Source organism: Crotalus tigris, unplaced genomic scaffold, assembly GCF_016545835.1.
Source record: "Crotalus tigris isolate CLP2741 ecotype Arizona unplaced genomic scaffold, ASM1654583v1 scf7180000018291.410847, whole genome shotgun sequence".
In the NCBI taxonomy this organism is placed as follows: Eukaryota; Metazoa; Chordata; class Lepidosauria; order Squamata; family Viperidae; genus Crotalus; species Crotalus tigris.
Genome location: NW_024096925.1, coordinates 285,517 through 313,400, shown reverse-complemented (window position 1 = coordinate 313,400; position 27,884 = coordinate 285,517). Strand labels below are relative to the sequence as shown.

The 27,884-nt window shown below is 44.7% G+C and overlaps 2 protein-coding genes and 1 long non-coding RNA gene across 3 annotated transcripts; 2 read left to right on the top strand and 1 right to left on the bottom strand.

The window, feature by feature from the left end:
• Positions 1 to 3,315: 3,315 nt before the first annotated feature.
• LOC120310767 (secreted Ly-6/uPAR-related protein 1-like) lies at positions 3,316 to 12,579 on the top strand. Its single transcript, XM_039349535.1, has 3 exons — positions 3,316 to 3,458; positions 7,879 to 7,998; positions 12,048 to 12,579. The coding sequence occupies exons 1-3, from the start codon at positions 3,404 to 3,406 to the stop codon at positions 12,257 to 12,259; spliced, it is 387 nt and encodes a 128-aa protein (XP_039205469.1). The 5' UTR covers positions 3,316 to 3,403; the 3' UTR covers positions 12,260 to 12,579.
• A 5,820-nt stretch (positions 12,580 to 18,399) lies between these two features.
• THEM6 (thioesterase superfamily member 6) lies at positions 18,400 to 26,880 on the top strand. The gene is made up of 2 exons (XM_039349532.1): positions 18,400 to 19,299; positions 26,295 to 26,880. Exons 1-2 carry the CDS (start codon positions 18,787 to 18,789, stop codon positions 26,406 to 26,408), a joined length of 627 nt encoding a protein of 208 aa, XP_039205466.1. The 5' UTR covers positions 18,400 to 18,786; the 3' UTR covers positions 26,409 to 26,880.
• On the bottom strand, positions 22,644 to 23,638 carry LOC120310762. The gene is made up of 2 exons (XR_005557463.1): positions 23,284 to 23,638; positions 22,644 to 22,786 (listed from the first exon to the last, which is right to left on the bottom strand). It is a non-coding gene; the product is annotated as an uncharacterized LOC120310762 (long non-coding RNA).
• Positions 26,881 to 27,884: the final 1,004 nt, after the last annotated feature.

Below are 27,884 nucleotides of genomic sequence, written 5' to 3'. Positions count from 1 at the left end.
AACTTCCAGTGTTGGAGCATTCACCGTTTCTGGAGGCAGGTTGTTCCACTGGTTAATTGTTCTCACTGTCAGGAAGTTTCTCCTTAGTTCTAGGTTGCTTCTCTCCTTGATGAGTTTCCATCCGTTGCTTCTTGTCCTGCCTTTAGGAGCTTTGGAGAATAGCTTGACTCCCTCTTCTTTGGGGCAGCCCCTGAGATATTGGAACACTGCTGTCATGTCCCCCCTCATCCTTCTCTTCATTAAAATAGACATACCCAATTCCAGCAACCGTTCCTTATATGTTTTTGCCTCCAGTCCCCTAATTATCTTTGTTGCTCTTCTGTTTACTCTTTCTAGAGTCTCAAATTATATCCACAGCATTCCTCTGATCCACTAATTTTGTCACTTGGTCGAAGAATGCAATAAGATTTGTCTGGCATGATCTATTTTTGACAAACCCATGTTGGCTTTTAGTAAAGAGTTTGTTTGCCTCTAGGTGTTCGCTGATTCATTGTTTGATTATCTTTTCCAGAATCTTCCCAGGTATTGAGGTCAGGCTGATAGGTCTGTAGTTTCCTGGGGCCTTTTTTCCCCCTTTTTTGAAGATGGGAACTACATCAGCTCTTTTCCAGTCCTCTGGTAGTTCCCCAGTGCTCCACGATCTTTGAAAAATATAGTTCAGTGGTTCTGAGATCACATCTGCCAATTCCTTGAGAACCTTGGGGTGTAATCCATCTGGACCTGGCGATTTGAACTCGTCTAGGCTGGACAGGTGCTCACTTACCATTTTCTTGCCTATCTTAACTTGTATTTCTATTTTGTTTCTTATGGCACTATTTTTGATAGGTTGGTCTGTTTTTTTCCCTTTGTGTAAAGACAGATGCAAAAAACGAGTTAAATAGTTCTGCTTTCTCCCTGTTGCTTGTCACTTTCTTGCCACTTTCACTCACTAATGGACCAATCGTTTCCTTCACTTTTTTCTTGTTTTTTACATGTTGAAAGAAGCTTTTTTTGTTATTTTTGACTTTGGTTGCAAGCCTTAGTTCATTTTGAGCCTTGGCTTTCCTCACTTCGTTTTTGCAGGCTCGGGCTATTTGCTGATAGTCTGACTTAGTTATGTGTCCCTCTTTCCACTTTCTATACTTGTCCTTTTTATCTTTCAATTGATCAGAGAGTTCTTTATGCAGCCATGCTGGTTTCTTTTGAGAGTTGTTATTTTTCCTCTTTGTTGGTATTGTGCTAGACTGGGCCTTTATTATCTCACTTTTCAAAATTTCCCAAGCCTCTTAAGTTGTTTTCCCCTGGAGGATTCTCATCCATGGAATCCTTCCCAAACCCTCTCTAAGTTTATTGAAATTAGCTCTCTTGAAGTCCAAGACTCTAGTTTGACTGTGTTGTATTGCTTCCATAATGTTGAATTCCAATATTGCATGATCACTTCCTCCCAAGGTTCCTATGGCTTCAACACCTTCTATCATTTCATCTCTGTTAGTGAGAATTAGGTCCAATATGGCTAATCCCCTAGTTCCCTTCTCTACTTTTGGGGAGACAAAGTTGTCTGCTAGGTTTGTCAGGAATCTGTTTGATCTTCTACTTGGGGCAGAGTTTGTCTCCCAGTTGATGTCAGGGTAGTTAAAGTCCCCCATTACTATTGTGATGTGCTTCCTACATACCTTATTTATCTGACTAGCAAAAAGTTCATCTATTTCCTGTGTTTGGTTGGGTGGCCTATAGTATATACCTATGGCAATGTCGTTCCCCCCCCTTTTATATTGACCCATATGCATTATATATTATATTATATTATATTATATTATATTATATTATATTATATTATATTACATTACATTACATTACATTACATTACATTACATTACATTATATTATATTATATTATCTCATCTCATCTCATCTCACATCACATCATATCATATCATTACATTATTATACTATACTACACTACACTTCACTACACTATACTATACTATATTCATTTATTCCACAAGGTCCTGAATTTTGAGGGGTTGTGCAAAATTCATCCAAGTCAATACAAATTGCTGCGTTGTTTTAACCACTATAGCAGGGAAGAGTTGAGCTAAATAATTTTTGCAGGTGGCTGGGGAAGCGTGCCCATTTCAAAGGGGGGGGAGTCTGTTTTGATCGGGCCATTGAAATGAATTTGGAAAATTGATCCGATTCGGATATTTTTTTTTCATGCACACACCCCTGCATTTTAACCATCCCCATCGCACGGATTCGAAGATTCAGTCCAAATGTATTTTCAGCATCTTTAGGATTTAGTTTTCATATTAATTTGGATTGAGAAGGAGAGGTTGGCACCCATACAGTCCATTTCTCTCCAGGGTTGGAATCCAAATTAAAACATCTCCTTGAAGATGGTATAGGGTTTCCTGCCTGAGCAGGGGGTTGGGCTTTTTATTATTGTTGTTGTTGTTGTTATTGTTGTTGTTATTATTATTAATCATCGCACAGTCAGCCAGATGTTCAAACTGGATTTGGCATTTTTGTCTACCTATCGAGTCCTTCCCAAGGACCTGGGATAGGCAGATGTGGATGTTTGATGGTATTACAGGTATCGTCGCAGGATGGAAGCAGTTCCTAGTAAGGCCGCCTTTTGCAATTGACTAATAGCGAATTTGTCAATGCCAATGGTGTTCAAGTGGTGCTCCAGTTGTTTTGGGATTGCACCCAAGGAGCCTATGACTATTGGTACTACCCTTGCTTGCTTTTGCCACAGTCTTTCTATTTCTATTTGTAGGTCTTTGTATTTTGTTATCTTCTCCAGTTCTTTCTCTTCTATTCTGCTGTCTCCAGGCACTGCCATGTCCACTATCCAGACTTTTTTGTCTTTCTTATCGACAATTGTTAAGTCTGGGGTGTTATGTTGCAGGTGCTTGTCTGTTTGAATTCTGAAGTCCCAGAGCAGTTTAATTTGATCATTTTCTATGACTTTCTCTATTTTATGATCCCACCAGTTTTATTATTATTATTATTATTATTATTATTATTATTATTATTATTATTATTATTAAAGACACCCAAAGAGTGGTGACATCAAACTTGGTTGATTTTCAATCTGGTTGGGTGCGTTTTGCCCAACTTCTCCTAAAACACGGGTCTGTCCACATGGTTCTCAAGCGAGGACCTGCTCACCAACCTTGAAGGTTCAAGTTCATATCCATTCTGGTCCAACCTTTGTTGACCCAACTCTTTTCTTCTCCTCAGTACCTCCTGAGCACGTCCCTTGGAGAACAGAGAAGGGGAGGAGAGGAAGGGAGGTGGAGCTACGTCTAAGGGGGGGTCACCTTCTTGAGAACTGAGCAAACCTGTTCTCCTTGGCTGTGTTGTTGAGCTCAGTCCAAGGAAGAAAGCCTGAGGGTGTGCGGCAGTTTTCTGTGCAACAATGAAAGTATCTCTGGCTACTGCCTGGCTGATTTGTGCAGCGGCTGTAGACCTTGGTAAGATCAAATGTCAGGGAGAAATATTTGGGCAAGGTAAAAAGAAGAGGCACTAAACCTGGGAGAAGGGTGGTCGTTTCTACACTGGGTGAGAAAAGTGTGTTGTGGAGGAGGAGGGGGTGGGAAGGAAGAAGAAGAAGAAGAAGAAGAAGAAGAAGAAGGAGAAGGAGAAGGAGAAGGAGGAGGAGGAGGAGGAGGAGGAGGAGGAGGAGGAGGAGGAGGAGGAGGAGAAGAAGAAGAAGAAGAAGAAGAAGAAGAAGAAGAAGAAGAAGAAGAAGAAGAAGAAGAAGAAGAAGAAGAAGAAGAAGAAGAAGAAGAGCAGTGATAGAAGGGAGTAGGGTTTGTAGAAAAGAGGAGGAGAGAGGAGAAGAAAGAAGAAGAAGAAGAAGAAGAAGAAGAAGAAGAAGAAGAAGAAGAAGAAGAAGAAGAAGAAGAAGAAGAAGAAGAAGAAGAAGAAGAAGAAGAAGAAGATTAGAGGAGGGGAGGATGAGGAGGAGGAGGAGGAGGAGGAGGAGGAGGAGGAGGAGGAGGAGGAGGAGGAGGAGGAGGAGGAGGAGGAGGAGGAGAAGGAGAAGGAGAAGGAGATGATTGACAATCATCATCTCTGGTAGTAGAACAAAGCTATTTCTGGATCCTGGAAATAAAGAGAAACATCTTAACAGTTAACCAGTGGAACAGCTTGCCACCAGAAATTGTGGGTGCTTTATCACTGGAACTGGACAGTCACTTGTCTGGTATATGAGCAGGGGGGTTGCATTAGAAGACCTCCAAGGTCCATTCCAGCTCTATTCTGATTGATTGATTGATTGATCAAGTTCTTTGAAGTTCAATGTGTGGGGTTGTAAAGAATGCCCACTAGAGATAGATGGAGGGAGGGAAGGTGGTGAATCCTTTTTACAATGCCTTTTAATAATGGGAAATGGCGGTTCACCCTAAAGCTAACCTAGTTAAGAGTGTGGAATGAATTCAGCCAGGGTGAATGCCGACTCAAAAGGTAAGTTACTCACACGAAAGTGGCAGATTTAGCTGCCCTTCCAACAGATTCCCGGATCCTTTAGTTTCTCTCGTCTGTCAGCAATAGTGGGAGACGTTCTTTGTTTTTTGTTTTTCCTGGTTTCAACATTTTGTCACTTGATCAAAATACAAGGTAAAATACAAAAATAAAAAAACAAAATAATGGGAGAATAAGGGAGGGAAAAGGGAAGGGGGAAAAGCATAGGGTAGAGAGGAAATGGGGGCGGGGGAAGCATTGACTTCCAAGATTCCTTTTGGTGCAGTAGAATAAGAGGTCTGGAGGCTAAAACATACAAAGAACGGTTGCTGGAACTGGGGATGTCTCATTTAATAAAGAGAAGGACGAGGGGGGACATGATAGCCATGTTCCAATATCTCAGGGGCTGCCCCAAAGAAGAGGGAGTCAAGCTATTCTCCAAAGCCCCTGAAGGCAGGACAAGAAGCAACGGAGGGAAACTAACCAAGGAGAGAAGCAACCTAGAACTAAGGAGAAACTTCCTGACAGTGAGAACAATTAACCAGTGGAACAACCTGCCTCCAGAAGCGGTGGATGCTCCAACACTGGAAGTTTTTAAGAAGAGACTGGACAGCCATTTGTCTGAAATGGTATAGGGTTTCCTGCCTGAGCAGGGGGTTGGACTAGATGACCTCTAAGGTCCCTTCCAACTTTATGATTATGATTATGATAATAACATAAAACCTCGGCTTTTTACTTGTATAGGACAATATAGAGAGGTGGTCCTCAATTTACAGCCCAAAATTCGGGTTGCGAAGCGAGACATTTGTTAAGGGAGTTTTGCCCCGTCTTACGATCTTTCTTGCCCCCGTTGTTATGTGAATCACTGCAGTTGTGAAATTAGTCAGACGGTTGTGAAGCCAACCTCGCTTCCCCCCCCCGTTGACTTTGCTTGTCGGAAGGTCACAAAAGGGGAGATCATGTGACCCTAGGACAGGGGTAGGCAACCTTGGCTCTTTTGTGACTGGTGGACTTCAACTCCCAGAATTCCTCAGCCAGCATGGGGTAACTATGCCCCCCCTCATGACTCGTGGACTTCAACTCCCAGAATTCCTGAGCCAGCATGGCTCAGCTTGGAAACCTCTCCCTTTCCCCTCAGCATGGCTGGCTCAGGAATTCTGGGAGTTGAAGTCCACCAGTCCTAAAAGAGCCAAGGTGGCCTACCCCTGACCTAGGACATGGCAACTGTCATAAGTACAAGTCAGTTGCCAAACCTCTGAATTTGGGCTGATGACCCTGGAGGATGCCACAACAATCACCAAGTGTGAAAAACAGCCGTAAGTCACTTTTTTTCAGCGTCGTCGTAACTTGGGACGGTCACTAAATGAGCTATTGTAAGTTGAGGACTGTGTGCACCGGACGTTAGAACATGGAATAATACGGCTGGGAGGGTCCCTTGAGGTCTTCTAGTCTCTAGCTATTTAAGAATATTGATTCCAAGATGGAACCTCACAGCCTAATTCCAGTCACAGCAGAGGAACTCAAACTGAACTACAGGCAGCTACAAGCAACTTACAAACGGTTCATTTAGTGACCTTTCCAAGTTATGACGGTACTGAAGTATAGTGACTTATGACCGCTTTTCACACTTATGACCCTTGTAGCGTCCCTGGAGTCACGTGATCACAATTCAGATGTTTGGCAACTGACTTGTACTTATGATGGTTGCAGTGCCCCGGGGTCACGTGGTCCCTTTTTTGTGTCCACGGGGAAGCCAGATTCACTTAACAACCGGGTTACTAATCGAATCACCAAGATAAGAAAGGTCATAAAATGGGGCAAGATTCCCTTAACGTCTCACTTAGCAACAGAACTTTTGGGGTTCAGTTGTGGACGTAGGTCAAGGATCACCTGCATATATTGTTAGCGCATTGACAACTGGAAGTTTTTAAGAAGAGATTGGACAATCATTCTATTCTATTCCATTCTGTTCCGTTCCATTTTATTCCATTCCATATTTTCTGTTCTGTTCCATATTTTCTATTCTATTCTGTTCTGTTCCATTCCATATTTTCTATTCTGTTCTGTTCCATATTTTCTATTCTGTTCTGTTCCATTCCATATTTTCTGTTCTGTTCTGTTCCATTCTGTTGTTCCCTTGTTTTGTTCTGTTCCATTCCGTTCCATTCCGCTCTATCCTATTCAACTCCACTCCACTCCACTCCATTCCATTCCATTCTGTTTCATTCCATATTTTCTATTCTATTCTGTTCTGTTCCGTTCTGTTCCATTCTATCCTATTCTATTCAACTCCACTCCACTCCACTCCACTCCACTCCACTCCACTCCACTCCACTCCACTCCATTCCATTCCATTCCATTCTATTCTATTCTATTCTATTCTATTCTATTTTTGATTCTATTCTATTTTCTATTCTGTTCTGTTTTGTTCCATTCTGTTCCGTTCTATTCTATCCTATTCTATTCAACTCCAGTCTACTCCATTCCATTCTGTTCTGTTCCATTCCATTCTATATTTTCTATTCTGTTCTGTTCTGTTCTGTTCCGTTCCATTCCATTCCATTCCATCCTATTCTATTCAACTTCACTCCACTCCACTTCACTCTATTCTATTCTATTCTATTCTGTTCTATTCTATTCTATTCTATTCTATTCTATTCTATTTTCTATTCTATTTTCTATTCTGTTCTGTTCTGTTCCATTCTGTTCCGTTCTATTCTATCCTATTCTATTCAACTCCAGTCTACTCCATTCCATTCTGTTCTGTTCCATTCCATTCTATATTTTCTATTCTGTTCTGTTCTGTTCTATTCCATTCCATTCCATTCCATTCCATCCTATTCTATTCAACTTCACTCCACTCCACTCTATTCTATTCTATTCTATTCTATTCTATTCTATTCTATTCTATTCTATTTTCTATTTTCTATTCTATTTTCTATTCTGTTCTGTTCTGTTCCATTCTGTTCCGTTCTATTCTATCCTATTCTATTCAACTCCAGTCTACTCCATTCCATTCTGTTCTGTTCCATTCCATTCTATATTTTCTATTCTGTTCTGTTCTGTTCTGTTCTGTTCCGTTCCATTCCATTCCATTCCATCCTATTCTATTCAACTTCACTCCACTCCACTCCACTCCACTCCACTCCACTCCATTCCATTCTATTCTATTCTATTCTATTCTATTCTATTCTATTCTATTCTATTTTCTATTCTATTTTCTATTCTGTTCTGTTCTGTTCTGTTCCATTCTGTTCCGTTCTATTCTATCCTATTCTATTCAACTCCACTCCACTCCATTCCATTCTACAAAAGTAAAAAGCTGACGTTCGCTTGCTTACACCAGATTGTCAGGATGTCAATCTCAGTCCTGCTAGAAACAGAGCCTGCCCACCCTTGTGATTCTGATCTTCTTCTCTGGTGTTGCAGGTGTGTCTTTGCAGTGTTACACCTGCAGTGAACCCATGGATGTCCGCTACTGCCTGACCGTCACCCACTGCCCAGAGAACACCACTGCTTGCAAGACAACCGTCCACTCGGTGGATTCAGGTGAGACACAGCCTCACCTGTGCATTCAGCTTTCTTCTTTTGCTCCAGGGTTGACCGTTGTACTGAAATTTGCAGCCAGCAAAACAAAAAACAAAAAAACTGTTTTCATTGCTTCTGTGGGCTGATGGCTTTCTGAGCAGTTTATGCTCATTTCACAGGCAAGGGTATCTTAGAATCCATACTGCAGGCACGCCTATATGATGGATTCTAAGATGAGCAAACCATGTGCAGCAGCAGCCAAAAAAGCCGATGCAATCCTAGGCTGGCTTAAGAGAGGGATGGAATCAAGAAGGCAGGACAAGAAACAACAGATGGAAACTAATCAAGGAGAAAATCAACCTGGAATTAAGGGGAAACTTCCTGACAGCGAGAACAATTAACCGCTTTCCTCCAGAAATCGTGGGCACTCCACCACTGGAGGTCTTCTAGTCCAACCCCCTGCTCAAGCAGGAGACCCTATATTGTTTCAGACAAATGGTTGTCTTCTTAAAAACCTCCAGTGATGGAGCACCCACAGTTTCTGGGGGAAAGCTGTTCCACTGATTAATTGTCCTCACTGTTAGGGAGTTTCTCCTTAATTCCAGGTTGCTTCTCTCCTTGATTACTTTCCATTTGTTGCATCTTGTCCCGCCTTCAGATACTTTGGAGGATAGAATAGAATAGAATAGAATAGAATAGAATAGAATAGAATAGAATAGAATAGAATAGAATAGAATAGAATAGAAAATATGGAATAGAATAGAATAGAATAGAATAGAATAGAATAGATAGAATAGAATAGAATAGAAGAATAGAATAGAAAATATGGAATGGAATGAATAGAATAGAATAGAATAGAATAGAATAGATAGAATAGAATAGAATAGAATAGAATAGAATAGAATGAATAGAATGGAATGGAATAGAATATAGAATAGAATAGAATAGAATAGAATAGAATAGAATAGAATAGAATAGAATAGAATAGAATAGAATAGAATAATAGAAATATGGAATGGAATGGAAGAATAGAATAGAATAGAATAGATAGAATATAATAGAATAGAATAGAATAGAATAGAATAGAATAGAATAGAATAGAATAGAATAGAATAGAATAGAATAGAATGGAATGGAATGGAATGGAATGGAATAAATAGAATAGAATAGAATAGAATAGAATAGAATAGAATAGAATAGAATAGAATAGAATAGAATAGAATAGCAGAATAGAATATGGAATGGAATGGAATGGAATGGAATGAATATAGATAGAATAATAATAGAATAGAATAGAATAGAATAGAATAGAATAGAATAGAATAGAATAGATATGGAATGGAATGGAATGGAAATGGAATATGGAATGGAATAGAATAGAATAGAATAGAATAGAATAGAATAGAATAGAATAGAATAGAATAGAATAGAATAGAATAGCTCTCTCCCTTCCCTGATATGCACCAGACTAGTCTATGAAATAGAAGATAGAATAGAATGGAATAGAATAGAATAGAAAATAGAATAGAATAGAATGCAGAATAGAATAGAAAATAGAATAGAATAATGCAGAATAGAATAGATTAGAGTAGAGTAGAACAGAATGCAATGCAGAATAGAATGCAGAATAGAGTAGAATAGAGTAGAGTAGAGTAGAGAATAGAATAGAATGCAGAATAGAATAGAATAGAATAGAATAGAATAGAATAGAATAGAATAGAATAGAATAGAATAGAATAGAAGCTGAAAGGGACCTTGGAGGTCTTCTAGTCCAGCCCCCTGCTCAAGCAGGAGAACCTACACCATCTCAGACAAATGACTGTCTAGCATCTTCTTAAAAACCTCCAATGATGAAGCGCCCACAATTTCTGGAGGCAACTTCTCTTCCACTGGTTGATTGTCCTCACTGTCAGGAAGTTACTCCTCAATTCCAGGTTGCTTCTCTCCTTGATCAGTTTCCAACCGTTGTTTCTCATCCTTCACTCTGGTGCTTTGGAGAAAGAGAGAGAATTTTATTGATTTATAATAGAAAGAATGTGTCGGGGAGAAAGGTCAAATTCTCAGTAGACTGTGAGGGACCCCAAAGATGCTTCATTGTCCTTCCTGGCTGGGCAGGATGTGGGGAAAGATCCAGATCCAGTCAGCAGCTCCAGGCTTTCCTTTCTATGGCCTGAGTAACCCTGAGAGTAAGAATCTTGGTTTGTTCTAATGATAAGCTGGGCTCAATGGTGGGATTCAAATAGGTGAACAACCGGTTCTCTGTGTGGATTCCATTTCCGGAAGTCCATTCTGGGTCTGGGCAACAAAAAATTAGCTACCGGTTCTGTCAAAGTGGGGCGAACTGGCTGAATCCCACCACTATCTATCTATCTATCTATCTATCTATCTATCTATCTATCTATCTATCTATCTATCTATCCAGCGATGGGATTCAGATATGGAAACAACCAGTTATCTGTGTGGATGCCGCTTCCAGAAGTCCATTCTGGGCCTGGGCAACAAAAAATTAGCTACTGGTTCTGTCAAAGTGGGGCGAAATGGCTGAATCCCACCTCTATCTATCTATCTATCTATCTATCTATCTATCTATCTATCTATCTATCTATCTATCTATCTATCCAGTGGTGGGATTCAGATATGGGAACAACCAGTTCTCTGCGTGGATGCTACTTCCAGAAGTCCATTCTGAGCCTGGGCAACAAAAAATTAGCTACCAGTTCTGTCAAAGTGGGGCGAACTGGCTGAATTCCACCACTATCTATCTATCTATCTATCTATCTATCTATCTATCTATCTATCTATCTATCTATCATCTATCTATCTATCTATCTATCTATCTATCTATCTATCTATCTATCTATCTATCCAGTGGTGGGATTCAGATATGGGAACAAATTCTCTGCGTGGATGCCACTTCCAGAAGTCCATTCTGGGCCTGGGCAACAAAAAATTAGCTACCAGTTCTGTCAAAGTGGGGCGAACTGGCTGAATTCCACCACTATCTATCTATCTATCTATCTATCTATCTATCTATCTATCTATCTATCTATCTATCTATCTATCTATCTATCTATCCAGCGATGGGATTCAGATATGGAAACAACCAGTTATCTGCGTGGATGCCGCTTCCAGAAGTCCATTCTGGGCCTGGGCAACAAAAAATTAGCTACTGGTTCTGTCAAAGTGGGGCGAAATGGCTGAATCCCACCTCTATCTATCTATCTATCTATCTATCTATCTATCTATCTATCTATCTATCTATCTATCTATCTATCCAGTGGTGGGATTCAGATATGGGAACAACCAGTTCTCTGCGTGGATGCTACTTCCAGAAGTCCATTCTGAGCCTGGGCAACAAAAAATTAGCTACCAGTTCTGTCAAAGTGGGGCGAACTGGCTGAATTCCACCACTATCTATCTATCTATCTATCTATCTATCTATCTATCTATCTATCTATCTATCTATCATCTATCTATCTATCTATCTATCTATCTATCTATCTATCTATCTATCTATCTATCCAGTGGTGGGATTCAGATATGGGAACAAATTCTCTGCGTGGATGCCACTTCCAGAAGTCCATTCTGGGCCTGGGCAACAAAAAATTAGCTACCAGTTCTGTCAAAGTGGGGCGAACTGGCTGAATTCCACCACTATCTATCTATCTATCTATCTATCTATCTATCTATCTATCTATCTATCTATCTATCTATCTATCTATCTATCTATCTATCTATCTATCTATCTATCTATCTATCTATCTATCTATCCAACTATCCAGTGGTGGGATTCAGATATGGGAACAACCAGTTCTCTGTGTGGTTGCCGCTTCCGGAAGTCCATTCTGGGCCTGGGCAACAAAAAATTAGCTACCGGTTGTGCCAAACTGGTGCGAACTGGCTGAATCCCCCCACTGGCTGGCTGGGCAACTTCTGAACATCACAGTTAGCAACACTCCATTAATGGATGATGATGATGATGATGATGATGATGATGATGATGATGATGAATAATAAATCTCCTCCCTCCCCCACCATCTCTTACCCTTGTTATTACTGGTCTCCCCCAGGTTTCCCCTTTTTTGGAAACATCACAGTCAGCAAATCTTGCTCCAAAACCTGTGTGCCCTCTGAGCCGGACACCATCGGCGACAATCATCCCGACTACTGCTGTCACACGGATTTGTGCAACGTGGGTGCGGGTCAGGCAGCCACGGTGGAGTTCGGTGCCCTGAGCTTCACCGTCATCCTCGCCGTGTCTCTGCTCTGGCTTCAAGGATAACCCTCCAGGGAGAGGCTGGGTTGGTTGTGGGGAAGACAACTCTCCCCAGTGCCCAAACAAGGACCTGGTCTCTCCTGCTGGAAGGTGGTTGAGATGGAGAGCGGGGAGGAGAAGAGTCTCCAGGAGCAGAAGAATGGAAAAGGAAGAAGAAAGGGACCGTGTCATTAGTATCGAGTGTAGTTTTCCTCTGTTCCTACTCAAATATTGAAACACACGTACCTTCCTCCTCCTCCCTCTCCTTTCTCCTCCTCTTCCTTGCTCTCCTCCTCCTCACTCTCCTTCTTTCTCCTCCTCCTCCTCTTCCTTGCTCTCCTCCTCCTCCTCCCTCTCCTTTCTCCTCCTCCTCCTCCCTCTCCTTTCTCCTCCTCTTCCTTACTCTCCTGCTCCTCACTCTCCTTCTTTCTCCTCCTCCTCCTCTTCCTTGCTCTCCTCCGCCTCCTCCCTCTCCTTTCTCCTCCTCCTCCTCCCTCTCCTTTCTCCTCCTCTTCCTTACTCTCCTCCTCCTCACTCTCCTTCTTTCTCCTCCTCCTCCTCCTCTTCCTTGCTCTCCTCCGCCTCCTCCCTCTCCTTTCTCCTCCTCCTCCTACCTCTCCTTTCTCCTCCTCTTCCTTACTCTCCTCCTCCTCACTCTCCTTCTTTCTCCTCCTCCTTGCTCTCCTCCGCCTCCTCCCTCTCCTTTCTCCTCCTCCTCCTACCTCTCCTTTCTCCTCCTCTTCCTTACTCTCCTCCTCCTCACTCTCCTTCTTTCCTCCTCCTCCTCTTCCTTGCTCTCCTCCTTCTCCTCCTTCTCCTTCTTGCTCCTCCTCCTCCTCTTCCTTCCTCTCCTCCTCTTCCCTCTCCTTCTTTCTCCTCCTCCTCCTCTTCCTTACTCTCCTCCCTCTCCTTCTCTCCTCCTCCTCTTCCCTCTCCTTCTCCTCCCTGTTCTTCTTTGCCTCTTTCTTCTTCTCTTCCTTGTTCTTCTCCTTCTCTTCTCCTTCTCCTCCTTTTCCTTTCCTGCCTGCCTTCCGTTTTTCTTTTGCTTTCTTCTCATTCCGTTTTCCTTCCTTCCTTTCCTTCCTCCCTCCCTTTCCTTTTTCTGTCTCCTCCTCCTCTTCCTCCTCCTTCTCTTGTTTGTTCTTCATCTCAATCTCCTTCCCTTCTTGTTCTTCCTCTTCTCTTCTCCTCCTTTTTCCTTTCTTCCTGCCTGCCTGCCTGCCTTCCCTCAATTTTTTCTTTCTTTCTTCTCATTCCATCTTCCTCCCTCCCTCCCTCACTCCCTCTTTCCTTTTCCCATCTCCTCCTCCTCTACCTCCTCCCTCTCCTTTTCCTGCTTGTTCTACTTCTCTTTCTCCTTCTCTTCCTTGTTCTTCTCCTTCTCTCTTCCTCCTCCTGCTTTTCCCTTCCTTCCTGCTTGCCTGCCTTCCCTCGTTTTTCTTTTCTTGCTTCCTTCTCATTCCCTTTCTTTCTTCCCCCCTCTTCCCTCTTCCCTTTTTCTGTCTCCTCCTCCTCCTCCTCCTCCTCCTCCTCCTCCTCCTCCTCCTCCTCCTCCTCCTCCTCCTCCTCCTCCAACATGCCATTGGGTGTTCTGTATCTAATCCAGGAGCAGTATTTCCAAATATACCTATCAAATCTTTGTTCCTTACCAGATCCAGATGTTTTATTTGGTCACAGGATCTCCCGAAGCTATTTTGAACCTTTTAATGTAAAGCAAAGAGGAATATTTGCCTTGCCAAAACATAAAGATTGTCTTTCTGTGACTTCCAGAGAGACGAGATTTCCAGTATCCCTCCATGGTATGGAACAGCATCCATCCTTCTCAGGCCGTCCTGTCTGACGGATTCAATGCAAGATTTTGTAAAGTCAAACACGTATAGTTATTATTGTTTATTTTTGCCCGACCAAGCATCGAAGAACGTAGATAAAACTGAGAATCCATTCTTTATCCCTCGTGTTGTTATGTTTTTAAATTAAGCTTGTTTTTTTTTTTGTTTGTTTGTTTGTTTGTTCAATTTCTCTGGGGAACTTACCATTCTAAAACTATAAAAGCATTAAAACGATTTTTTAAAAAAAAACATTAAAAAAAAAACAAAGGAAAACAAGAAAATCCAGTGGCCTCGTGGAAAAAAAAAGCATCTTTGGGATTAAAAAAAAAATACCAATAAAAACATCCAGAAAATAAATAAATTACGATCGCAATTGAGGGAAACATTGGATAAGTGAATTTTTCCCCGTTTTATGACCTTTCTCGCCTCCGTTGTTAAGTTAGTCACTGCACTTGTTAACTTAGTAACCTGGTTGTGTAGTGGATCTGGTTTCCCCCACTGACTTCGCTTGTCAGAAGATCGCCAAAGGGCATCACGTGACTCTCGGGATGCCGTGACCGTCATAAATATGAGTCTGTTGCTGAGCGTCTGAATTTTGATCACGTGATCCTGGGGAATGCTTCAACGGTTGTAAGTGTGAAAAATGGTCGTCAGTCCCTTTTTTCACTGCTGTTGTAACTTTGAACGGTCACCAAACAATGTGTTGTAAGTTGAGGACTGTCTATACCAGGGGTAGGCAACCTTGGCTCTTTTGTGACTGGTGGGCTTCAATTCCCAGAATTCCTGAGCCAGCATGGGGGAATTATGGTCCCTTCATGACTTGTGGACTTCAACTCCCAGAATTCCTCAGCCACATGGGGGAACTATGCCCCTCATGACTCATGGACTTCAACTCCCAGAATTCCTGAGCCAGCATGGGGGAACTATGGCCCCTTCATGACTTGCAGACTTCAACTCCCAGAATTCCTGAGCCAGCATGACTCAGCTTGGAAACCTCTCCCTTTCCCCTCAGCATGGCTGGCTCAGGAATTCTGGGAGTTGAAGTCCACCAGTCATAAAAGGGCCAAGGTTGCCTACCTCTGGCCTATACCCAGAAAGTTTTATTCTACTGGCAATCTGTGTTAACCAAGTATATTTGTTTCTTGAGGCAAGAATTTGCTGTTCTTAGGAAGAAAAAAAATACAATCTGAGGTAGTGCTTCCCAACCTTGGTGTGTCTGGACTTCAACTCCCAGAATTCCTGAGCCTGCATAGCTCAGCTTGGAAACCTCTCCCTTTCCCCTCAGCGTGGCTGGCTCAGGAATTCTGGGAGTTGAAGTCAACCAGTCATAAAAGAGCTGAGGTTGCCTACCCCTGGCCTAAGTCCTCCTGCTCTAAGCAGTGAGCCTCTTAGACCAGGGGTAGGCAACCTTGGCTCTTTTATGACTGGTGGACTACAACTCCCAGAATTCTTCAGCCAGCCTCCATTTTGTTTTGTTAGATTTAAGACAGGAGTCTTCAAACGTGGCCCCTTCATGACTCGTGGACTTCAACTCCCAGAATTCCTGAGCCAGCATGGCTCAGCATGGAAACCTTTCCCTTTCCCCTCAGCTTGGCTGGCTCAGGAATTCTGGGAGTTGAAGTCCACCAGTCATAAAAGAGCCAAGGTTGCCTACCCCTGTCCTATACATACACCAGCTGAGATAGTTAATTAGTTGAGGAAGGGGTGGCAGGTGGTCCAACATTCTTCCAGGTAAACTAATCAGCAACCTTAATAATAATAATAACAACAAAAACAATAACAATAATAATAAAGTTGGAAGGGACCTTGGAGGTCATCTAGTCCAACCCCCTGCTCAGGCAGGAAACCCTACACCATTTCGGACAAATGGCTGTCCAGTCTTTTCTTAAAAACTTCCAGTGTTGGAGCATTCACAACTTCTGGAGGCAGGTTGTTCCACCGGTTAATTGTCCTCACTGTCAGGAAGTTTCTAGGTTGCTTCTCTCCTTGATGAGTTTCCATCCGTTGCTTCTTGTCCTGCCTTCTTGACACACATCCCTTTGCAGGGTTTTGACGGTGAGAGTTTTCTCTTCCACACTCCTCTTTCTAAAGATATTCCCGCACACCCACTGAAGAAGAAAAATGGAACAAAATTCTGCACACTTGCTCTAAGCTCCTGAACCCTCAAAGAAAGAGGGCTGCAAACTCAGATGTTCCTCCTCTCTCTCTTCTTTTGGAGAAAGAGTGCAGAGAAGAGCATCAAAGATAATTAGGGGGGCTGGAGGCTAAAACATATGAAGAATGGTGGCAGGAATTGGACATGTCTAGTCTAGTGAAAAGAAGACTGAGAGAAGAAGATTAAGAGAAGAAGACTGATAATTTAAAAGATCTAAGAATGATAGTCTAGTGAAAAGAAGACTGAGAGAAGAAGACTAATAGAAGGGCTGATAGTCTAGAAGATGAAAGAAGACTGATAGTCTAGTGAAAAGAACACTGGTCGAAAAAGATTGATAGTCTAGAACAGGCATGTCAAACTCGCGATGTCACGTGACGTCGTGCAACATATCAGGCCAATTTTGCCATTGTCGGCAATGGGTGGGCATGGCTTCCACGTGACGCATCCAGCCTTCAGGCCGGCAGTTTTGACACCCCTGGTCTAGAAGATAAAAAAAAGACTGATAGCAGTCTTCCAATATCTGAAGGTTTGCCACAAAGAAGAAGGGGTCCACCTATTCTCCAAAGCACCAGGACAAGAAGCAACGGATGGAAACTAATCAAGGAGAGAAGCAACCTGGAACTAAGGAGGAATTTCCCAACAGCTAGAACAATTAACCAGTGGAACAGCTTGCCACCAGAAGTTGTGGGTGCTCCAACACTGGAAGTTTTTAAGAAGAGATTGGACTTGTCTGGAATGGTGTAGGGTTTCCTGCCTGAGTAGGGGGTTGGACTATCTTAGTCCTGCTAGAAACGGACACCCCCTCCTCACCCTGACGATTCTGATTTTCTGCTCTGGTGCTGTAGTTCTCTCTTCCTTTGATGTAGAGGTTAAGACACAGGCTAGAAAGCAGAGGTCTGTGAGTTCCATCTGAGGCACAATGCTGGCTGGGTGACCCTGGGCCTGTCATTTTCTCTCAGCCCTAGGAAGGATGCAATGGCAAACCACTTCTGAAATCTTGCCAAGAAAACTGCAAGAATTTATTTTTATCTATCTAGAATAGAAGCTATCTCTGTGTCTATCTCTGTCTCTGCCTGCCTGCCTGCCTGCCTGCCTGCCTGCCTGCCTATCTATCTATCTATCTATCTATCTATCTATCTATCTATCTATCTATCTATCCATCCATCCATCCATCCATCCATCCATCCATCCATCCATCCATCCATCCATCCATCCATCTATCTATCTATCTATCTATCTATCTATCTATCTATCTATCTATCTATCTATCTATCTCTATCTCTCCACATCTATCTATCTATCTATCTATCTATCTATCTATCTATCTATCTATCCTTTGTTGTTGTTGTTGTTAATTGCAAAGTAGTGTCCGACCCATCGCAACCCCATGGACAATGTTCCTCCAGGTCTTCCTGTCCTCTACCATCTTCTGGAGTCCATTGAAGCTCACACCTACCGCTTCAGGGACTCCATCCAGCCACCTCATTCTCTGTCGTCCCCTTCTTCTATTGCCCTCAATCTTTCCCAACATTAGGCCCTTTTCCAGTGAGTCCTTCCTTCTCATTAGGTGGCCAAAGTATTTGAGTTTCAGCTTCAGGATCTGGCCTTCTAAGGAGCAGTCATGGTTGATCTCCTCTAGGACTGACCGGTTTGATCGCCTTGCAGTCTATCCTTACTCATTTGAAAAGCATGAGTTTGCATTTGACAGCAGGGGGCGCTAAAACACCACGATACAGTTGGAGTTTAATTTTTTTTTTAAAAAAAAAAAAACCTGCATTAAAACTTCAAATCTTCCGGTTTGAGGGGACAGCAGCAACGAATGGTTAAGTGGGTGTTGTTTTCAAATGTAAAAATCTTGATGCAGATAGAGGAAAGATAGAGCCACCATCCCTAAAATAAATGAGGATTTCTTTCCTTCCTTCCTTCCTTCCTTCCTTCCTTCCTTCCTTCCTTCCTTCCTTCCTTCCTTCCTTCTTCCCACCCACCCTCTCTCTTCCTTCCTTCCTTTCTCCTTCCCACCCACCTCCTCACACATTTCCTTCCTTCCTTCCTTCTTCCCACCCACCCTCTCTCCTCATACATTTCCTTCCTTCCTTCCTTCCTTCCTTCCTTCCTTCCTTCCTTCCTTCCTTCCTTCCTTCCTTCCTTCCTTCCTTCCTTCTTCCCACCACCCTCTCTCTTCCTTCCTTCCTTTCTCCTTCCCACCCACCTCCTCACACATTTCCTTCCTTCCTTCCTTCCTTCCTTCCTTCCCTCCCTCCCTGAGCTGCAGGGAGTGGAGGAGCCACCAGGGGGCGCTGTGGGCCACACTAGGCCCAGACCTGGCAGACTAAAGCTGACTGGCAAGAGGGGAGGAGCTGGGGGCTGAAAGCAGGAAGAAACCAAAGTGCAGAGCAAGGAAGGGGGAGCCAGGCGAAGGAGGAGCTCCCCCAGCCGGTCTGGAGTGGTTCATTCCACAGCTGCACCAGCAGACAGGAAGACAGTCTGCGCCCGGTGCTGGCCAAGGTCTTCCCTGCCCCCCCTGGTGCATCTGAGCATCCTCTCACCTGGGCCCAGGTGAGCCTCTGAGCATGGCGCCGCTGATGATGATCTGCGGGACTGCCGCAGCAGCCTTTTTCACCTACCTGGATGGCTGGTACTTGCTGAGGATGCCCCTGACTTACCTGTACGCCAGGTGGCTGCTGCCTTCCATCCCGGATCCTCTGCAGGAGCAGCAGTTCCACAGCTGGGTGCTGCCCTCCGACTTGGACCTGCTGGTGCACATGAACAACGCCCGTTACCCCCGGGAGGCTGACATGGCGCGCTGCGTTTACATGGTCCGCTGCGGGCTCTTCCAAGCCATCTGGGCCCTTGGGGGCCACACAATGCTGGCTGCCTCCTGCTGCCGCTTCCGGCGTTCGCTGCACCTTCTGGAGCATTTCACCATCCGGACCCGTATCCGAGGCTGGGACCACCGGGCCTTTTTCCTGGAGCAGCGTTTCGTCAGTGCCCGGGACGGTTTCGTTTGTGCCGTGTTGCTGGTGCGGCAACACGTGACGGGCACCAGTCCGGGCATGGCTATGGAGCAGGTGTGCCGAAGGAAGGTGAGGGTCCCAAAAAGGCTGGGAGGGTGGCTGGTGGCATCTACAGCTGCAAAGGCTGAGAGTAGGTAGAGAAATCAGAGTAGGAGAGTCTGGAGGGGACCTTGGAGGTCCTCTAGACCAACCCCGTTGCTCGAGCAGGAGATCCTATATACCAGCGGTTCTCAACCTGTGGGTCAGGACCCCATTTGGGGTCGAGCGACCATTTCACGGGGATCGCCAAACAACGCAGTCCGCCATTTTTTCCTCCCCTTTTCCTTAGCTGTGCTACTCCCTTTTATTCTATTGGCTTTTGAAAGCCAATCGAATAGACTCTCTTGAATAGAGTCTAATTCTATTGGCTTTCAAAAGCCAATAGGAATTGTCCAGGCTGTCTCTGCCCTGCTGAGCCCGCCAAAAGTCCCATTCTGCAAATGGTGCTGCACCAGTTGAGTAGTCCTCGACTTACAACCGGTTGAATAGTCCTCGACTTAACGACCGGTTGGGGGTCGCAGCATTAAAAAGGTTGAGAACCACTGCTATATACCATTCTGGGCAAACGGTGGTCGGATTCCTTCTGGAAAAACCTCCACGGATGGATCCCCTGCCCAGAGTTTTAAAAATTAGGAATTCTGAATTCTAAATTTTTCTTCTTTTCCGTATACAGGTAGCCTTGACTTACCACAGTTCATTTAGTGGCCGTTCCAAGTTACAACGGCACTGAGAAAAAAAAGGGACTTGTGACCGTTTTTCACGCTTAGGACCGTTGCAGCGTCCTCAGGGTCACGTGATTGAAACTCAAGACACTTGGCCACTGACTCGTGTTTATGACGGTTGCCATGTCCCGGGAGTGGGGGGATCACGTGATCCCCTTTGGTGACTTTCTGATCAGCAAAGTCAATGGGGAAGCCAGATTCACTTAACAACCACTGCAGTGATTGACTTAACAACTGTGGCAAGGAAAGTCGTAAAATGGAGCAAAACTCACTTTACGACTGTCTCCCTTCGCAAGATAAATTCTGGGCTCAGTTGTGGTGGTAAGTTGACAACTACAGTAGCTATAATTGTTCAAACTGTCAGGAAATCCCTCCTTAATTCCAGGTTGCTTCTCTCCTTGATTAGTTAAAAACTTCCAGTGTTGGAGCATTCATAGCTTCTGGAGGCAGGTTGTTCCACTGGCTAATTGTTCTAACTGTCAGAAAATTTCTCCTTAGTTCCAGGTTGTTTTTCTCCTTGATTAGTTTCCATCCGTTGCTTCTTGTCCTGCCTTCAGGTGCTTTGGAGAATAGCTTGACTCCCTCTTCTTTGGGGCAGCCCCTCAAATACTAGAATAACTGCTATCATGTCTCCCCTATTTCTTCTTTTCTTTAGACTGGCCAAACCCATGTCTTGCAGCCATTCTTCATACGTTTTAGTCTCCAGGCCTTGGATCATCTTAATTGCTCTTCTCTGAACTCTTTCTAGAGTCTCAACATCTTTTTTACATCGTGATGACCAAAACTGGATGCAATATTCCAAGGATGGTTTTACTAAGGCATTATAAATTGAAATAAAGCCTGGGAGAAAATGTATAGGTTCTCTTGTTTGAGCAGGGGCTGGTCTAGAAGACCTCCAAAGTCCCTTCTATTCTATTCTGTTCTGTTTTATTCTATTCCTATTCCTATTCCTATTCTATTCTATTCTATTCCACTTATCTATCATCTTCACATTAATCTGTCAATCTTTCTATCTTAAATTCTTCCTTCCTTCCTTCCTTCCTTCCTTCCTTCCTTCCTTCCTTCCTTCCTTCCTTCCTTCCTTCCTTCTACTGTAAATTAATATATTTCTGACTTCACTTATCAGTGTGTTATTCCTAAATCTCTCTCTCTCCACTTATCTATGATCTTCACATCGGTCTGTCAGTCTTTCTTTCTTTCTTTCTTTCTTTCTTTCTTTCTTTCTTTCTTTCTTTCTTTCTTCCTTTATTTCTTTCAGTCCACAAGTCATAAAAGGGTCAAGTTTGAAGACCCCTGCTCTAGGACAGTGTTTCCTACCCTCAGCACCTTTAGGAGGAATTCTGGGGAATTCTGGGAGTTCAAGTCCATGTTTTTTACAGTTGCTAAGGCTGGGAACCAATGTTCTAAGTCAGGGGTAGGCAACCTTGGCTCTTTGATGACTCGTGGACTTCAACTCCCAGAATTCCTGAGCCAGCCTGGCTCAGCTTGGAAACCTCTCCCTTTCCCCTCAGCATGGCTGGCTCAGGAATTCTGGGAGTTGAAGTCCACAAGTCATAAAAGAGCCAAGGTGGCCTACCTCTAGCCTAGGCCTAGGCCGCTTTATGACTCGTGGACTTCAACTCCCAGAATTCCTGAGCCGGCATGGCTCAGCTTGGAAACCTCTCCCTTTCCCCTCAGCATGGCTGGCTCAGGAATTCTGGGAGTTGAAGTCCACGAGTCATAAAAGAGCCAAGGTGGCCTATCCCTGTTCTAAGTGCAGGAAGGTTCCCTTTGTGGAGTATCCCTGCCATGTGACACGGCTGAGTTTCCACAACCTGTAGTAGTAGTACCCAATCCTATCTCTTGCAGCCCCGTGGGAATGTCGCAAGGGATCTTAAGGGATCTGCTTTACCCCAGGGTGAAATCATTCACCATTCAAGGACAATATTGGTTGGCTTGCCAGGGACCACCTCAGCACAGCCCAAACCCCAGAAAGAGAGATATTTTAGATTCTTTGGGGTTCTCTACACACACCATCCTCCTCTCCCTCTGATTCCCGGCAGTTATCAGAAGGATATTGCAAGAGCAGGCGGAGTTAATAGTCATTGCTCCACACTGGCCGAGACGACCGTGGTTTGCAGACCCCGTGAGCCTTTCCACGGCTCCTCCGTGGTGGATTCCCGCGAGTCACATATTTTTAACTCAGGGGGCCCTGCACCATCCAGAGCCCCAATGGCTCCAATTAGCCGCCTGGCGCTTGAGCGCCGCACCCTGTCACAGCAGTCCTCCTCGTCAGGCATGATTGACATGATTCTGGCCTCGTATTTATGATCACACTTGGCGGAATTTCTGCCACTGGTGTGACAAGACTCAATTGACTCTCTCGGAAGTGATAGAAATAGATTCCCTGCTGTCCTATGAAGGACGACTGTCTCGCGGCGCCTCAAAATGGCGGCCGCGTTGCAGGGCTGAGGGAGAATCAAACTTCTCCCAAGCAAAGCCAGTTAGAAAGTGCCAGGAGAATATTGGTAGCTTAGGATGGATCTGTGGGGACCTTGGTGCGCTCTGATCTTGGTGGTTTCCTTGCAGACGTTTCGTTACTCAGCGAAGTGTCGTGGGGAAAAAAAAACCAATGGAAAAGACAAGGCAGCAACACAAAACAATCATTCTTACTTGGAGATTCAGAGGTTTATTTTTCTCACAATTTGGAACGTAGCAGAATAACATCACATCGCTTACACTGACAACCCGTTGCAATGAGGAGCATGTGGCAGAGCAGATTCCAAAGGGATGATATGCAGGTTCTGAGGTTTTTGCTGGTTAAAGAAATACAGGAAACCAGAAAGTGCCTTTTAAATTTTAGGTGTTTATTCAGCTGAATAGAGACAGACTCACTCCTCTAAATGTGGGGAGCAACAAATGACAAGAAATCCTTGTATTTATTCTGTATAATTACATAAGCAACCCATCCAGCAAAGCTGACATACATAAGATAAAGATTGCACCCAGTAAGTCTGGCACACTGTAGATAAGAAGGGAGAAAGCAGAAGTAGCTAAACATGTTCCCATTGGAGTGTTATTTAAAGATATCGTATGTTCTTGGGTGGGTTAGGACATTGGGTGTTGTCCTTGCTATCCTTTCCTGACCCTAAATCCAAGATTACAAGTGACCAAATTACTATTTGTATTCGTAATTAATACTGTCCCCTAATTCCTGGTAATCAGGGACAGCTATAGGCCAGTGGCTCCCAGCCAGACTTAAACCAACATTTTTACACTTTTCTGCTACCGACCACCCACTCATAATTCTTACTTTGCAAGACAGTTCCCATCTGAAATTTCCATCCGTCAGCTACTTTCAGTTCCTCTTTTCCCACGATTACAACACTCACGTTTCAGATATACACAGGACTACCTGCTTGGCAATTTCATATTGCACAAAGCTCAGCAGGTTACAAATAGGATGTCCTTATTGAGAAACAGCATCAAGTTCAAGTTAAAGCTTCAAATCACTTCTGTGGGTTGGGGGCTATTTCAGCGTTGTTCTAGCCCTATCTTATTAGATAGGGAGGGGGCTGTATTTTCATCTTCCACAAAAGTAACAGCATTAGTGCAGTTTATGGAATGGAGGAAGAACAAAAAACAGGAGGAGGAGGAGGAGGAGGAGGAGGAGGAGGAGGAGGAGGAGGAGGAGGAGGAGGAGAAAAAAGACTGGGGTCCTTGGTGCTCTCTGAGCTTGGTTGTTTTCTTCCAGATGTTTCATGACCCAAATAGGGAACATCATCAGTGCTAGAAGGGAGTGGGGTTTGTGGGGGGGGGGGGAGGAGGAGGAGCTGTGGGATCCTTTGAGCTATTTCAGTACCAAACTAGGTAGCATCATCAGCGCTAGAAGAGAGTGGGGCATGCTCTCTGTTTATAAACAGTGACTTTCCTTGTCACTGTGGTGGACATGTTTTCATTGCTTCCTTGGTGGGCTGCTGTTTACTGAGTTGATAATTTACCCAGAGAGCAAGCCCCACTCCCTTGTAGCACTGATGATGTTACTTAGTTTGGTAATGAAACGTCTGCAAGGAAACAACCAAGCTCAGAGAGCACCAAGGACCCCACAGTCCATCCTCCTTCTCCTCCTCTTCCTCCTCCTCCTCCTCCTGCTCCTTAATCACCACTCCCTTCTAGCAATGAAGATGTTACGTGGTTGGGTAATAAAAGAAAACCACCAAGCTCATAGAGATCAAGGACCTCTTCCTCCTCCTTCCCTCCTCCTCCTTCCCTCCTCCTCCTCCTCCTTCTCCCCCTAACCACCACTCCCTTCTAGCACTGATGATATTACCTACTTGGGTAATGAAACGTCTGCAAGAAAACTACCCAGCTCAAACAGCACCAAGCATTCCACCGAGGAATAGCTCTTACTTTCTTAAAAAAAAAAAAAAAAAAGTGGTGACTTTCTCTTTCTCAGTTCTGCCTTTTTTTTTTGCGTTCCGTCTTGAGACTTAAAGTCTTCTCACTCAAGATTAGAATAGAATAGAATAGAATAGAATGGAATGGAATGGAGTGGAGTGGAGTGGAGTGGAATAGAATAGAATAGAATAGAATAGAATAGAATAGAATAGAATAGAATAGAATAGAATAGAATAGAATAGAATAGAAAATATGGAATGGAGTGGAGTGGAGTGGAGTGGAGTGCAATAGAATAGAATAGAATAGAGTGGAGTGGAATGCAATAGAATAGAATAGAATAGAATAGAATAGAATAGAATAGAATAGAATAGAATAGAATAGAATAGAATAGAATCTAGAAGGGACCTCGGAGGTCTTCTAGTCCAGCCCCCTGCTCGAGCAGGAGAACCTATACCCTTTCAGATAAGTGACTGTCCAGTCTCTTCTTAAAAATCTCCTTCAATGAAAGATCTTGATAACACCAGATCGGAGATGGAGACCCATCCAGGGATCATGGATGGGACAGGACAACTCCGTGGGAATGTATGTTACTTTCCCACCTGGATTAGTGAAATGTCCAGATGGATTTGGGTTTTCTTATTGCTTTCCAAGCCGGGTGTGGCATTGTTGACTCCACAAAGCCTTTCTGATCATAACATGTATTGGGTTCTCACAAGCCTTTCCATGCCTCTCAACCCATCTGGCTGTGGATGACGAAAGAGACACAACACAGCTTTCCTGAAGCGGGTGTGATTCAGAGGTTTAGCTTTGTGGGGAGTCAGGATGATGGTTAGGAGGTTTATAGCCCATTAGCAATAGCAACAACACTTAGACTTACTGTATATACCGCTTCACAGTGCTTTACAGCCCTCTCTAAGCGGTCAGCCTGTTGCCCCCCCCAACAATCTGGGTCCTCATTTTACCGACCTCGGAAGGATGGAAGGCTGAGTCAACCTTGAGCTGGTCAGGATTGAACTTCTGGCAGTGGGCAGTGAGTTAGCCTGCAATACAGTCTTCTAACCACTGGGTGGGAAGGAAGGAAGGAAGGAAGGAAGGAAGGAAGGAAGGAAGGAAGGAAGGAAGGAAGGAAGGAAGGAAGGAAGGAAGAAAGGAAGGAAGGAAAACAAGAAAACAAAAAAGAAGGAAGGAAGGAAGGAAGGAAGGAAGGAAGGAAGGAAGGAAGGAAGGAAGGAAGGAAGGAAGGAAGGAAGGAAGGAAGGAAGGAAGGAAGGCAGGCAGGCTGAGTCAACCTTGAGCTGGTCAGGATTGAACTTCTGGCAGTGGGCAGTGAGTTAGCCTGCAATACAGTCTTCTAACCACTGGGTGGGTGGGAAGGAAGGAAGGAAGGAAGGAAGGAAGGAAGGAAGGAAGGAAGGAAGGAAGGAAGGAAGGAAGGAAGGAAAAGAAGGAAGGAAGAAAGGAAGGAAAACAAGAAAACAAAAAAGAAGGAAGGAAGGAAGGGAGGAAGGAAGGAAGGAAGGGAGGGAGGGAGGGAGGGAGGGAGGAAGGGCAGTAGAAATAGCACTTAAGACTTATATGCCACTTCATAGTGCTTTATAGCCCTCTCTAAGAGGTTTACAGAGACAGCCTAAGGCCGGATATAAATAAATAATACATTTCAATACTGCATTCTAACCACTGGGTGGGAAGGAAGGAAGGAAGGAAGGAAGGAAGGAAGGAAGGAAGGAAGGAAGGAGGGAGGGAGGGAAGGAAGGAAGGAAAGGCAGTAGAAATAGCACTTAAGACTTATATACCGCTTCATAGTGCTTTTCAGCCCTCTCTAAGCGGTTTACAGAGAAAGCCTAATATAAATAAACAATACATTACATTTTCTGATATTTCCTCTCCCCCCCCCCTTTTTTTTTTTGGCTTCTGTTTGAACCGCAGGTCGAATCCCCAGCCCTGTCGGAAGAGATCCAGCATTGGGTGAGATACAACGAAGCCAGCAGCCAGAGCCTCAGGAAGGAGAGTGATGTCCAGGAGAAGAGCAAAGCCCCCTGACTGGGAGGGGGGTCCTCAGCAGCCTCCCTCGCCGTCTTCCAGACCAGGCTTCCCTTCCCAAAGCATCAGGCAGGATTTGCCCTCTCTTCCTCGCTGTCGGTACCGGAAGGAAACGCTGGAACTGCTACCCCTTGAAGATCCTCAAAATATCCAAAGACATCCCAGCAATCGCTCTCCACCGGGGCCCGTGATCGGTGGCCGTGGGCGGCCCTTGGACCTCTGTAGACAGCAAGACAAGTGAATTTCAGGATACCCAGCCGAGCGAAGAGAAGGAAGAGTCTCCGCTCTTAAAATGGCAAGACGACCGAGATGAGTTGGAACGCAGTTGCATGCTGGTTCTACCAAGGAGAAAAATCTCTTCTTAATTCTTCTCTTCTCTTTCCCCCACCCCCGCCCTCTCCTCTCCTCCTTCTCCTCCTTGTTCTTCCTCCTCTTTCCTCTTCTTTCTTCTCCCCTCTCCTCCTTCTTTCTTCCTCCCCCTCTTTCCTCTTCTCTGTCCCTGTCTTTCTCTTCCTCCTCCTCCTTGTTCTTCTTCCTCCTGCTCTTTCATCTTCTTCTTCCTCCCCTCCTCTTTCTTCCTCCTCCTCTTTCCTCTTCTTCTTTCTCTCCTCTCCCCTCCTCTCCTCTTCCCTCTCCCCTCCCCTCCTCTCCTCTCCTCTCCACTCCTCTCCGTTCCTCTCCCCTCCTCTCATCTCCTCTCCCCTCCCTTTCCTCTCCCCTCCCCCTCCTTCCCTCCTCTCCTCTCTTCTCCTCTCCTTTCCACCCCCTCCTCTCCCCTCCCCTCCCTTCCTCTCCCTTCCTCTCCTCTCCCCCTCCTTCCCTCCTCTCCTCTCTTCTCCTCTCCTTTCCATCCCCCTTCTGTCCTCTCCCCTCCTCTCCTCTCCCCTCCTCTCCTCTTCCCTCCTCTCCATTCCATTCCATTCCTCTCCTCTCCCCCTCCTTCCCTCCTCTCCTCTCCTCTCCTTTCCATCCCCCTTCTGTCCTCTCCCCTCCTCTCCTCTCCTCTTCCCTCCTCTCCATTCCATTCCATTCCTCTCCCCTCCTCTCCTCTCCGTTCCTCTCCCCTCCTCTCATCTCCTCTCTCCTCCCTTTTTCTCCTCTCCTCCCTTTCCTCTCCCTTCCCCCTCCTTCCCTCCTCTCCTCTCTTCTCCTCTCCTTTCCATCCCCCTTCTGTCCTCTCCCCTCCTCTCCTCTCCTCTCTCCTCCCTTTTTCTCCTCTCCTCCCTTTCCTCTCCCTTCCCCCTCCTTCCCTCCTCTCCTCTCTTCTCCTCTCCTTTCCATCCCCCTCCTCTCCCCTCCCCTCCTCTCCTTCCCCTCCCTTTCCTCTCCCCTCCCCCTCCTCCCCTCCTCTCCTCTCCTCTCCTCTCCTCTCCTCTCCTGCTTTTCCCATATATTTTCATCTTTTCCTTCTCTTCCATATTTATTTCCACTTAGGCACTGGTAAATCTTTCCCTCCACTCCCAAAACATTAGCCTG

What these genes read in the sequence shown, in the direction of transcription:
- THEM6 (XM_039349532.1), top strand. Translation starts at nt 18,787, where the DNA reads ATGGCGCCGCTGATGATGATCTGCGGGACTGCCGCAGCAGCCTTTTTC. An exon ending in AGCAGGTGTGCCGAAGGAAG is followed by an intron (nt 19,300 to 26,294) that starts GTGAGGGTCCCA and finishes TTTGAACCGCAG; the next exon opens with GTCGAATCCCCAGCCCTGTC.
- LOC120310767 (XM_039349535.1), top strand. Translation starts at nt 3,404, where the DNA reads ATGAAAGTATCTCTGGCTACTGCCTGGCTGATTTGTGCAGCGGCTGTA. An exon ending in TGCAGCGGCTGTAGACCTTG is followed by an intron (nt 3,459 to 7,878) that starts GTAAGATCAAAT and finishes CTGGTGTTGCAG; the next exon opens with GTGTGTCTTTGCAGTGTTAC. An exon ending in CGTCCACTCGGTGGATTCAG is followed by an intron (nt 7,999 to 12,047) that starts GTGAGACACAGC and finishes GGTCTCCCCCAG; the next exon opens with GTTTCCCCTTTTTTGGAAAC.